At 54.6% G+C, this 12,537-nt stretch overlaps 2 protein-coding genes across 6 annotated transcripts in view; one reads left to right on the forward strand and one right to left on the reverse strand.

Moving 5' to 3' along the window:
* B4GALNT3 (beta-1,4-N-acetyl-galactosaminyltransferase 3) overlaps nucleotides 1-3,917 on the forward strand; it is a 96,521-nt gene extending 92,604 nt beyond the window's left edge. For both annotated transcript variants that reach the window (XM_035721961.1, XM_035721962.1), the window contains exons 19-20: nucleotides 64-190; nucleotides 1,635-3,917. In XM_035721961.1, coding sequence (XP_035577854.1) covers nucleotides 64-190; nucleotides 1,635-1,743 — 236 coding nt within the window. In that variant the 3' untranslated portion in view covers nucleotides 1,744-3,917. The remainder of the gene's footprint in view (nucleotides 1-63; nucleotides 191-1,634) is intronic.
* A 622-nt stretch (nucleotides 3,918-4,539) lies between these two features.
* NINJ2 (ninjurin 2) overlaps nucleotides 4,540-12,537 on the reverse strand; it is a 76,670-nt gene continuing 68,672 nt past the window's right edge. For 3 of the 4 annotated variants that reach the window (XM_027593861.1, XM_027593863.1, XM_027593862.1), the window contains 3 exons: nucleotides 6,162-6,393; nucleotides 5,468-5,652; nucleotides 4,540-4,938 (listed from right to left, as the gene is read on the reverse strand). In XM_027593861.1, coding sequence (XP_027449662.1) covers nucleotides 5,486-5,652; nucleotides 6,162-6,393 — 399 coding nt within the window. In that variant the 3' untranslated portion in view covers nucleotides 4,540-4,938; nucleotides 5,468-5,485. Of the gene's footprint in view, nucleotides 4,939-5,467; nucleotides 5,653-6,161; nucleotides 6,394-9,657; nucleotides 9,680-12,537 lie in introns of those variants that run through there. The other variant, XM_027593864.1, reaches the window with a different exon arrangement.

Below are 12,537 nucleotides of genomic sequence, written 5' to 3' on the forward strand. Positions count from 1 at the left end.
CAGCCTTCGTTGCTTCCTCCTGGCCCCTGGCTCATCTCATGGGGGCTTCTTGTTTGGCCACAGGCTACTGGGAGGTGAATGGGTTTGGACTGCTCGGCATCTACAAGTCGGACCTGGACAGAATCGGCGGCATGAACACCAAGGAGTTCCGAGACCGCTGGGGCGGGGAAGACTGGGAGCTGCTGGACAGGTGACTCGGGGAGGAGGGCGTCTGAGAGGGGCGACGGGGTGAGAGCAGGGCTAGACCAGCCGAGGCCGGGCCTGCGGGGCAGCAGATTGCTGACCACTGGACTCAGAGGAAGCCCTGCCACTCACAGGGGGGTCATATTACTCGCCTGGCTGAAATGCAGTTTGTGCGTTTATTAGAAGGGGGATGATCTTGCCTCCGCCTATGTCACAGGGTTGGCCTGGAGAGCAGAGTGCATGGTGGGCTGTCAGGGTAAAGCAAAAGCCAGTGACTGTACGCATGTAAGTGCTGATGCTCTCAGCGCAAGCCCGGTGCCATGGAGAATACGATATACGGCTGCGTTCTCCCAGATCAGAGCCTTCCACCCCTGCACCGCTGCCTGGCAGGGAAGCTGAGGCTGGGGCATGGACAACAGAGACAGATAAAGGGTCAGGAAAGACTTGGGGGCAGCAAAAGAGACAGTGTGGGGGTCATTAAAGAGCAATAAGATATCCAGGAGGTCCTGGGGCCCTGGAAGCCCAGGAGAAGGGAGTTTCAAGGAGCAGGAAATAGTCCCTGGGAAGAAGGAGAGAGGAGAACCCAGGACAGGCCACAGACTTGGCAAGCGGTGGGTGAGGGTGTTGAGGCAGGAGTGGGCAGGCCGGGAGGTGGTGGTGGTGAGGGAGGGTGGTGAGGGAGCCGGAGCTGTTGGTACAAGATTCCTCTTTCAAGAAATTTACTTTTTTTTTTTTTAAAGATTTTATTTATTTATTTGAGAGAGAGAGAATGAGAGATAGAGAGCACGAGAGGGAAGAGGGTCAGAGGGAGAAGCAGACTCCCTGCCGAGCAGGGAGCCCGATGTGGGACTCGATCCCGGGACTCCAGGATCATGACCTGAGCCGAAGGCAGCCGCTTAACCAACTGAGCCACCCAGCGCCCCAAGAAATTTACTTTTTTTAAAAAAGAAATTTGCTGCCACGAGGGGCTCCTGGCTGGCTCAGTTGAGAGAGCATGCAGCTCTTGATCTCGGGGTCGTGAGTTCGAGCCCCACATTTGGGGGTAGAGCTTTTTTAATAAGTAAAAGTTACAGAAGAAAGAAATTTGTTGCCAAGAGAAGGGGAGGGAAAGAGGGCGATAACTTGAGATTGGGGTTGAAGGAGACGGGGCAGAAGAGAGAAAGGGAGAAAGACATCGAAGGAAGAAAGGACCAGGGTCAACTGCGTATTGTTCTCCTCTCTCTAAAGACTGGCCGACTGAGGCTCTGAAAGGTGACATGCGTTACACGGTATAGGGCTGGGATTCAAACCCAGGCTGGCTGGCTCCGAAGCCCACGTTCCGTGCGCCGTGGCCTCCTCCCGTGCTCCATGGGGGTAAACAGAGGAAGACGGGGGGTGACGTAGACGTGGGAGGTGGGGTCCCCAGTTGCCTCTTATGCTTCTGTTACTTACCCTCCCCCTCCCCCATGCAGGATCCTCCAAGCGGGCCTGGAAGTGGAACGGCTCTCCCTCAGGAATTTCTTCCATCACTTCCATTCCAAGCGAGGCATGTGGAACCGCCGTCAGATGAAGATGCCGTGATCCCGAGGGGCGGCCCGCTGGACTGACCGCTTCCCGCTCCCTGACTTGCACTGGCTTCCCAGTGCCCCTGCTCGCCGCTGAGGAGGAGCAGGCGGTGGCGGGGAGAAGCCATGGCTGGGCCCCGAGAGGCCTCAAAGCGAACGGCATCACTCCACCCAGAGCTGTCGCCTCACACAGATGGCTGCCAAGTCCCCTCTCTCTACTCTGGGGGCCGCTGAAGGGAGGACCTTGGGAGAGGGACGACCGGGAGGGGCCGTTCACTCAGTTGACAGAGATGGACCGGCTCCTGGCAAAGGTGGCACAGTTCACTCAAGGAAGGAAAGACCTGTTTGCATGCTCCCGACCTATCTGTGAGGTGCATTCAGCATCCCCTCCAGCTCCTTCCGGGGAGTAGTGACCACGACCTGGAAACCCTTCTCTTGGACATATTTTATTGGGGTTTTTATTTTTCTAACAGAAAACCAAAACTGTACCAGTCCAGACCCAGCCTTGACTGTGAGAGTCATGAGGATGAGAATGGAGTCATGCAGTTAGGGCATGTCCCCATCTACGTACCTCAGACCTGCTCCTGTGTAGTGCTACGTGTCCCTCGGTCCTTGACCCGGCAGCTGATTTATAACCAGAGGAGCTGGCACCGCATGGATCCGTTCTCAGCTTTATTCCCAGCCCGTGCCTTCCAGAGACACGTGTATCTCTCCCAGGGAGCCACTGAACAGCCGGCGGTGCTAACTCCAGCCTGACCGGAAGTACAGACTGGCGTCATCTTCACAATGCCCCCGCGGGCGGGCAGTGGGCTCGTCATCCCCCAGTGACTGGCGTAGAGGCGGTGCAGGACGGGCATGGTGGAGGAGGAGGGAGGGCAAGCCCCCGGCCCGGCCCACCTGTAGGCTAAAGCCTTGGGGGAGAACATGAAGCAGAGAGGAAAGAGGATGGAGATGTAAGAAAGCCTTGGGCTTAGACGGGAACAGCGGTTGCCATCCAGCAGGAAGGGAGGAAAGGGAAGTGGAAACTTAAGGCCTCACAGCCCCGCTGTCCCACAGACTTGGCCTCCTGCAGGGAGATCCCCAGCCCCATCCTGCCCGGAAGAGGAAGGGGTGTAGACAAGACAGAGGAATAAGGAACAGGGTGGGAAGGGGCAGGGCCGTGGGTTTGGGTAGGTAAGGGCATCACCCTGAGATTTCTTCCCCAATTGGAGGGGAGTGGGTCCAGGAGGAACTGGAAAGTGGAGCCATTTCAGGGAAGATAGCCCTTGCCCTTGTAGTCTCTGGCCACCCTCCCTGACACCTGATGATCGCGCACTTAATCTTGCACTAAAAATCCCCAGGTGCCTTTGGGGCCGGGGATCTTTACGCCGCCGCTGCTGAATTGACCAATGGTGCATTGGACGTTGGCTCTGGCGCTCCAGCATCCAGCGAAGGAGGGGAGCACGGGGCTCCCCGCTGTGAGGAAGCACTCACGGGGGTGCGGCAGGGCCTGGGAGGCCAGTCCCCTGAGCCCAGTCTCCATGCTGTGATAGAGTCCAAGTCACAGCATTTGGAGCTTCAGCGTCTACCCAGTGGGCCCTGCATACGCCAAGAGCACACGCTTGGCATTTAGGAGAATGGAGCCCATTGAGAACCTTCTGGGGGTTGAAGAGAACCCTTGCTCCACTCTTAAGAAATCAGGAAGGGCAAAGACTTTCCAGTTAATGGGCTGTGGCTTCTGGATTCCATACCTGCCCCTTGGGCCCTTGCTCAGGCCTACCACCTTTGGGAAAGGGCTGTAGGGAATAGGTGAGAGCTACAGTTGGCTGGCTGGGGTGCTGGCTTGCTTTCTGGGGCCACTGTCACCCTTGGCCGTGGTACTGGTAGGCCCAAGCCAACCCAAACAGCTCTGCCACCTCTATCCTCTTAATGACAGGAGCCAACCCAGCCTACCCTGCCCTGCTCATGGCTCCTCTGACCCTGGCCAGTGCCTGCCTTCGTTTGTTAAACTTCCACACCATCTGCCTTAAGGGGGAGTGCCTAGTATGGACCCTACCCTGTAGGGAAATGTGTCGGGGGGGGGAGGGAAATCATTAAATACAGCATCTTCTTAGAAAACAAAGTGGCTCATGTGTTTTCCTCATCTCCCATAAAGATGGGAGAGGGGTGGGCTGAGGACCTAGGTTTCGCATCTCTGTCCCTCAGTTGTCAGGCCTCTGATGGATGTGCCAAGGACCCTCCCACACCACCCTCCACCATTTACCATTCATTTGGTGCCTGCCCTGTGGGGAGATACCTAAGGAGTTCACCGTCTGAGAGCAGACGGGCATTTTCTGCTCAGCAGGTTAGTGCAGATTGGTGGTTCCAGTAGAGAAGGGTTGATGGAAGCGCTGGGGGAAGAAAGCTAGACGCAGTGCCAGGATAGTTTGGGGAGCAGTGGTAAAGTAGCAGACAATCTAAAAATCATTTCTGTTAGAGCTAGGGATGCCCGGTTGATGCTTTACAGGTACAAATTTATCTTCCTCGTTCTATTTGGCCAAGGCAAAGATCAAAATGAGTTTGTATGCCTTACACATGCCTAAGGGAAGGTGCTAATTTGAAAGCTAGGATAGGTTTATGACAGGTTCTCAAAAAGGATTGTGCATATACATGGATCAATCCAGAATTGACTAATCTGCCATTGATGTAGCAGATGGTAATTAGCTCAAGGCATATGGAGCCAAGAAAGTTGACTCAGAGCAGGACCTAGAGGAGAGGCAGTCAAGCCTTTTCCAGAACACAGCTGGAGAGGGCATCCAGAGTGCAGCCCGGATGCATAAATATTGACTCATAGTGGATTTGCAGAAAACTTTATAGATAGAGATCATTCCATTTTACAAAAAGGGAAAACTGAGGCCTGGAGCCGAGGGAATGGATAGGTCAGAGGGAAGGAATGAGGTGGATTAAGAAGTTCTGAAGCTGGGCAGGCTTGGCCTTAGGTAGACATGCCTTAAGGTGCGGGAGATGCTACCAGAAAGCAAGGTTGGCAGTACCCCAGTCTGAGCTCAGGACTCCAGACCAAGATGGGATTCATTTAGACTAGTAAAATTGCACGTCTTCATTCAGATGCTCTGGGTAGGGAGCAAGGGCATCTCCTTTGCCCTTCTCGGAGCTCTCCCAGGGGCTGTGGAAAGTGTCCATCAGCCTAGCAGAGCGGGGAGGAAAGAGGCGGAAGCTGTTCCAGACCTGGGACCTGTAGGGGAAGCAGAGAAGAGACGGTGAGGAGGGCAGGCCAGACCAGCGGTCCTCAGACTTTTACTGTGCACACAGTTCCCCTAGCAACCTTTTTCAAATGCAGGTCCCCATTCAGGAGATCTGAAGTGGGGCTGGAGAGCCCATGTTTCCTGCAACCTTCCAGTTGGTGTTGCTGCTGGTCCATGGACTGCAGTGTGAGTAGCAAGGACTGCTGGGCAGTGCCAGGGAGGTATCCCATACTGCATCTTTCCTTTTGCCAGAGGGGCAGAGCCAAGCACTAACCACACTGCCTCCCACCCATCCCAAGCTATAGAACCCCAGCCTGACTGCTGAGGAAGAGTCCCCCGTTAGCAGCAGGAGGGGCCTTCCCGGGCCCGGATCCAAGCTCTTCTCTCAGACCCCCTCCTTGCCTCAGATCTGTCTTGTCCCTGTTACTTGCAAAGATCTTGCTCCTACCCCAAACCCCCAGAGCTGGGAGAAGGGTCCCTTGGAGCCTTTGGCCCCGGGGGCCTCCCTTCCTCCCTCACCTGGGTCCCAGGCTGTGTTCAGAGAGGATTCCTTGAGGTCCTGGCAGCCAGGAAGCCCGTCTTGTGTGCCCCGAAGGCTGTAATGAAGACGTTGATGACGACCGTGATGAGGACCAGGGTGGTGGCAGCATTGTTGAGCTGGTTCAGCTGCCACTGCTTTCTCACCTCATTGAGGTTCAGCCGTGCTGTGGACGAGTGGGGGAGGGGGGTGAAGGCTCAGCGCGGGGCCACAGCCCAAAACCTCCCTCGTGCACCTCGGAGCCCCGTGTGGCAGAAGGCAAGGGAGGTGGTAGGCATCGGGCTGAGCCTTCTCCCTCGCTGACCAGTGTGCCGGCATCCACACTGTACATCAAGAAATCGGGATTTGGGCATTTATACCAGGTCTTAAGAGTGGGGATACATGCTCACACAAAAGGCCATAAGGACCTCTGCTACAAGTAAGTGAAGAGAGTCATTCAGCAGGTATCGTGGAGGGACCACTATGTGGGAGACCAGGAGGTAGGACAGGGAGCCTGCTCTCACTATGTAGTTGTTGTTAGCTGGGCATTTGTAGGTGCGGAGGGCTACCACCAGGTTAGCAGACGGTTGAGAAGTTGGCATGGGCAAAAGCAGGGGGTTGGGGCTCAGGGAAGCAGTCGGGGCTTTTCTTTCCACCAGGGGCCACTGAGGCCCACTCCGGGCCTAGGGTCCTCACCGATGACCACGAGGAGGATTCCGATGACCACCTGCAGGAGCAGAGAGATGCTGATGAGGGTGACGAGGGTGGTGTAGTAATGGGAGGATGGTCCCTGCTCCAGCACTGCTTTCAGACGCGTGGCGTTGGACATGAAGAGGGCCACATCCAGCATGCTCTCTGCCACGCTTTTCTTAGTGGCATAGTGGTTCAGGTTGATGGGCTGGCTCCTCCCGGAGCTGGGGTTCCCAGGCTGTAATAGAGAAAGCGCAGGCTGACCTAGGAGGCTCCTGAAGGGAAGCAGTCGAGACTGGAAAGAGGAGAGAGCTTTTCGAGCTTTCCCTTAACTGGGTGAGGAACTGAGGGCAAGTAACACCCTCCTCAGTTTTATGGCCCGAAAGAAAAGAGTTGGACTAGAAAGCCCTTACGGACCTTTGAACTTTGAAACGATGGTATGTTGTCATTTATGTTTCCCTACAGTCTCCCACATCTATCTGAAGAAGGGTAGGGGGCGGTGGGGAGGAGTTGTCAGCTGCTTATAAGAGGTACCACCCTCATTTCATTCTCTATTTTGCCTGAGCCAGGCCTGGCCTCAGGCCTGTCGATTTTCCTCTGTGAGGAAAGCATCTCAAAGACAATAGGAGGAGCTTCGAGGCTTGGGTGGAATGGGAAAGGCATCTCTTCTCCCAAAATGATGAGGCCCCAAGGCGGGGTGCATGGCTTAGTAAATGGGTCAGGAGCTGTGTTTGGATCCCACTCAACCCCGTGGCCAAGGGCACTGAGACCACAGCCGTGCTCATCACAATGCATGTCTGGATGCGTGTATGGATGCATACAGCAATGTGTACTAGTGAAAAGCACCTCATTTAATTTGTTTTTTTTAAATTATTATTTGGCTAGGATTTATTGACATGTAATTTACATTTGATTTGATTTTGAAAAATAAAACAAAGCTCGTATTCTCAAGCAGTCACCAACTCTGAAAGATGGAGTGACGATACAGAACACATGGAGTGGGCCTCTGGGTTGGGTGCAGAAATTTAGACCAGATGCTGCAGGCAATCTGCAGTCACTCAAGAGAACTTGGGTATGTTGTCGGAAGATTAATTTAGGAGTGGTACTCAGGATGGATTGGCCCAGGAGGGCCCAGAAGCAGGGAGACCCGTTGAAAGATTATGGTCTGATTTGGGGTTGGGATGACAAGGGACTGAACCCGAGCAAGCGAGAAAGGAGAGGAAGGGGGAGTTTTGAAAGATGTCACAGCCTGGAGGTAGGGAAACTGACCCCGCAGATGACCACAGAGGTTATCTATTGAGTGGCGGGGGTGGGGGTGGGGTGGGGGGGTGGATGGATGGATGGATGGTTGAGTGGATGGGGCAGTCCCAGAGGGTTCTGGAAGCTCCTTCTGGATGCTGGGTTTATCTGGAGCCCGCTGGCCTGGTTGATTAGGGCCAGGGATGCGAATGCCGGTGCCCGACAAAGGCCCCAAAACCACAGCCTGTGGTTCTAGCCCATTTGGTACAGGTTTGTCCTGGGTACAAGGGACACTTATTAAGTGATAGAGTCTGTGGAGCAGCCCCCAGGCTTCACCACGGTTCAAAGTGCTTCTGAGTGGGGGACGACTGTGAGCAGACTTCCCAGCCCATGGATTTTCCTGTCGGCCATACCCACCCCTCCTCTCCTTATCCCGCCCCCCACTTTGCCCAGTAGCTACAGGCATGGCACTTTCTGCTCCCTCCAAAGCCGGCTCTCAGTTCAAGATCTGAGAAACTTTGAAATTACTGCATAAGCATCAAAGGAGACCCCTTCTTTTAAAATCTGCCTATGAACAGTGGACCAAACCTGAAACCCAAGGCTCTAGTGTTGTGTTCTGAGCATTGCCCAAAAAGTGTGTGAGGGGCTGGGGGATAGAGGGGGTGGTTTACTTGGGGACACAAAGATCTTCCCAAGTTTTAACAAAAAATGGTGCTCTAAGTTTTAACAGAGCTGCTAGGCTTCTGTTGTTAAATGGCTCTAAGAAAGCCCTTGTTTCATAGAGGATGTATGAATCACAGTGAGCAGAAGAGGGTGCAAGCCTGTCTTTTCCTCTCTAACCTAGGGCCTGCTCTTATTTTGATTTGTGCTAATTCGGTGCTACTTTCTAGCTAAGGATGCTTTTTCAGTGTCTGGTTGGGTGGCAGTGGGCACAGCTGCAGGGTGCCCCCTCCAAGCCGCAGAGGGCTCCCGATCCCCAGAGTGTCCACATGGTGGCGTACGAGGTCCAAAGAAGTTCCTGGGGGCAGCCCGGAGGTGCTGGCACCGGGACGGTGTTTCCCTCTGAGGAATCCGCGGGCAAGACCGGACTGGCCCGGAACCGGACCCCTCGGAGGCCAGGCACGGGGAGCCGGGTTCGCCAGTCTGGCTAGGCCAACCCCAAGCCCAGCAAACACATGCGTCGAGAGCTCAAGGAAAAACCAATACTGACAGGGCCCGGGGTGGGGTGGGGTGGGGTGGGGCGATAACAGGGACACCCCCTGCCCGCTTCCCCCTACCCCCCCCCCGGGGGGAGAGGGGCCTCTAGCCCACACTGCAGCCTGGGGGCTGGTGTTAGAGGGGAGATGCTTTGAGACTCAGGAAGAAGTTGCTTTGAAAAGGGTCCCCTCGTGGTAACATCTTTTAAAAGCAGGGCAAGGATTTTCTTAATCCTTCTTGGCCAGTTTAGGGGCAGAGGCAGAGGAATGGATGAAATGACCTGACGGCCCTCCCTTACAGCTTGAGGATTCAACTGGATGAACCCCTAAATCCTGCGGGTTGGCACCCTTTTTACCCACAGCCCGGAGTCCAGGAGCATCCAGGAGCAACCCCGCGAAGGGTCAGGATTAAAGAGGAGGGTGGGGGTGGCGCCGGGTGGCCTGCCTGGTGCCCTAGGAGCTGGCCCTTTAAGGCCGGGCCCAGGCTGGCTGGGAACAAAGGCCCGGGAATGTGGGCTGGGCCGGCCTGCAGAGCCACCCAGCGTGAGTCATTTACATTTCTTGGGACTTGGGAATCCCTGGCTCTTGCCTGTTCCCTCCTCTGGCCTTGGCCAGGGGCGGCCCCTGGCCCCTTGCTGCAGCCTGCAAGGCCGGTCTGTCCGAGCCTCCCCTCCCTCCAACCCACACGCCCTCGCCCCAGCTCCTGGTCCCTTTCATCTGGCTCCTCAGAGCAGGGCCTGGGGGTTAGCACTCTCAGCCTTTGAGCCCGGTTCTGCCTCCGCGCTTGGCACTTTGGGCCTCAGTTTCCACATCTATGGCAGAAGAGGAAAATCCCTTCTCTGGAGCCGGGGGAGGCTATGGGGAGACGGAACTCATTCCGTCTTTGTTTCTCCCCAGAGGAAAGAGAACTCCAAGCTCTTATGTTTTCCTTCAGGCTGGGATCTGTCTTTCAATGACCCTCTCAGAATCTTCTGTCTTATTCCATCCCACCCCATTCAACCCCTCCGCCTGTACTTGAGGACAGGCGGGACCAGAGATGCCAGAGTCCCTGTTTAAAATGAGGATACCTGTGGAAAAGGCGACACATCAAAATCCGGCCAGCCGATGACACCTGAACACCAGGAGAATTGGGGTTGGTAGGAAGTTGGAGCAGGGGTGGGCGTGGGGGCAGATGGGGGTGGATCCAGAGTCCCATGCTGGAGCACCATGGGGTTCTGGACACCGAGAGGGCATGGGTTTGCTGACTGGGGTGGGATGGAATGGCGGGGCTTGGGGGACAGCCCAGATCCACTCCATAGATTTCCTGGTTTGCCCGCCTCCTGGGCCTGCCCCAGCACAATCATTTCTTCTCTCTTCCTTGTCGCAACTCAGACTGCCCTGTCACCCTGCTTGTCTTGCCAGGTTGCAGCTCCCTAGGCTGGTGTGGATCCCATCCCTGGAAGTCACCGATTGCGCCATCGTTCTGCCAGACAATTCTGTGTCCCTTCATCCTTGATGACCTATACTTTTGTTGCTTTACAAAACTGGAGTTGGATGGGAAAGGGATGCCTCTTTTAACAGAAAAGTAAACACATTTTTACATTGTTAATTGACATCATGGTCAGTGGGAACCACAGGCTCCAAGAGATCATTCTGTCCTTTCATAGAAACAAGATTTCAAAGGGGTAAGTAACGGTCCCACCACAAAGCCATGGTGTGTTCAGGACCGGGAGCCTGAGTCCGGCAGGGAGTGCCCTGCGGGGAAGGAGCAGGCCAAGAGGCAGGGCCTTGTGGCAGCCAGGGGGGTATAACAGAGGGCACCCGGGCCCCAGGTTCAAATCTTGGGTCTGCTACAAGCTGGCAGTATGAGCAAGCCGATCGCCACCACGGGGCCGCTTTTCTCCTCTGTGAGATGTGGAGGGTGAGAATACGTGATTCCTTGGGTCCCTCTGAACACAGAGTGATGTAGGAGTGGGGAAGCCCCCTGTCTGAGAGTCTCAGGGGTTGAGGACGTTCTGCGAGAGGCAGAGGCAGGCAGCTGTGGAGCAAGGCCCAGAGGCAGATCCAGTGAGTCACGTTGCCCCAGGCAACTCAAGGGCATTGGTGACCCTCCAGTGAGTCATTACTGTCAGCCCTGAGAAAAGCCATATGTGTGTATCATCTTCCTGTGTACCCGCTCGTACTCAAGGCTGCAGACAAAAGAGGCCCAGAGGAGCCCTTGCCCATTGGCCCTTCTGTTGGTCTCAAAATGACTGACTATCCAGAAAGGCCAGTCTTCTCCTGAAAAGCAGATGGGGATGAGCCAGAACTTTGGAAGGCTGGTTTGGGAAAGGGTGGATCCCAGCCCAGGAAGAATGATTTGCTCAAATGTTTGGATTGCGGTGGCCTACTATGTCAATGTGCCTTTAATTAGGTTCCCGAGATCCCTAGTCCTCTGTCAGAATTAAGTTTGAAAGGGCGCCTAGGGTTTGTCATATTGTGCACAAACTCAGTTCCCTGTTCCCACTGACAGAGTGCATACCTCGCGCCTGGCACAGGGTTGAACGTGGGACATGAGTCATCTTACTGAGTCCTCACAAGAACCCTGGGAAATTGGTGAGGGCATGATCTTTGTAGTTGAAAAACTGGACGCTCAGAGAGTCCAAGCAACTTGCGCAAGTTCACATGGCACAGTTCGTATCCCAGTTTTCTATGTGCCAGACCCTATAATGTTAATCCCCACTCCTCCACCTCCCGGAAGTTGAAGGCATCCTCCTGCTTCCCAAGGAGTTTAGACTGGAAAATTATAAGATGTGGATTAAGAGGAAAGAAGACAATTTGTCCCCAAGGATACATATGCACCCTTGCTAAGAGGAGGTAAAACACCCTTAGCAAGTGAAACTTGCCTTTAGGCTTTCCTGAGCCTGCAGTGTCCATGAGCCTCTGTACCATGTGGCAGAAAGAGTACTAGCCTCAAGGTCAAAAGGCTTGGGTTCAAACTGGCAAGAGGTGACCCAGGCAAGGGGGAAGAAAAAGGCTTGGGTTCAAACTGGCAAGAGGTGACCCAGGCAAGGGGGAAGAAGGTAGGGTTAAGAGAGAGACTTGTATCCATACCTTTTGAATTTTAAACCATTTAAATGTTTGAACTATCTAACAAATAATAACAAATTTGAGGGGTGCCTGGGTGGCTCAGTTGTTAAGCGTCTGCCTTCGGCTCAGGTCATGATCCCGGGGTCCTGGGATCGAGCCCCGCATCGGGCTCCCTGCTCAGTGGGAGGCCTGCTTCTCCCTCTCCCACTCCCCCTGCTTGTGTTCCCTCTCTCGCTGTGTCTCTCTCTGTCAAATAAATAAATAAAATCTTTAAAATAATAATAATAATAATAAATTTGAGACAAAAACAAATATTCACTGTAACAAGGCCAATGGTTAAAACAAAGTAGAAGCTTCTCCATCTGTGGAATGGGAGTAATGTCTGCCCTGTTTGGCACAAAGCTGCTGTTAAAAAGATCAATGAGATAAAGTGGGTGAGTGGGCTTTGAAAACTGTAAAGTATTCAGAGAGATGAGAGAGCAGTCTCTCCCACTCAGGATGATACTTGCACCTGTGGGCCTAGAGGCGTTTTAAATATGTTGTGACTCAGGGCCTGTCCCAGCCCAGATTTCGAAGGAAGGCATCACTCGTCTTCCCAGCCACCTCTAGGGTCTTTGAAATGCCCCTCTCTGCCCACTCCGCCACCTCTGTCCTCACCTCAGGGAGCCTCACCTTCGAGCTGCCCCATCTGTCAGGGAGGGAAATTCTCAGACAAGCCCACCTATGCTGGGTCTCTGGGGTCTCTGCTGGGACCCAGTGGGGCAGGCCCTCGCAGCTGGCTTCCGTCTACCCGTCTCTCTAGCCCGGTGCCCTGCTCCTCCTCCCACCCCCAGGAGAGGGCAGAGAGCTAACCTTTACTTATGATCGCTCACTCGGCCCGTGCCAGGCGTAGTGATGCT

This window comes from Zalophus californianus, chromosome 9 (genome assembly GCF_009762305.2).
Source record: "Zalophus californianus isolate mZalCal1 chromosome 9, mZalCal1.pri.v2, whole genome shotgun sequence".
NCBI lineage: Eukaryota > Metazoa > Chordata > Mammalia > Carnivora > Otariidae > Zalophus > Zalophus californianus.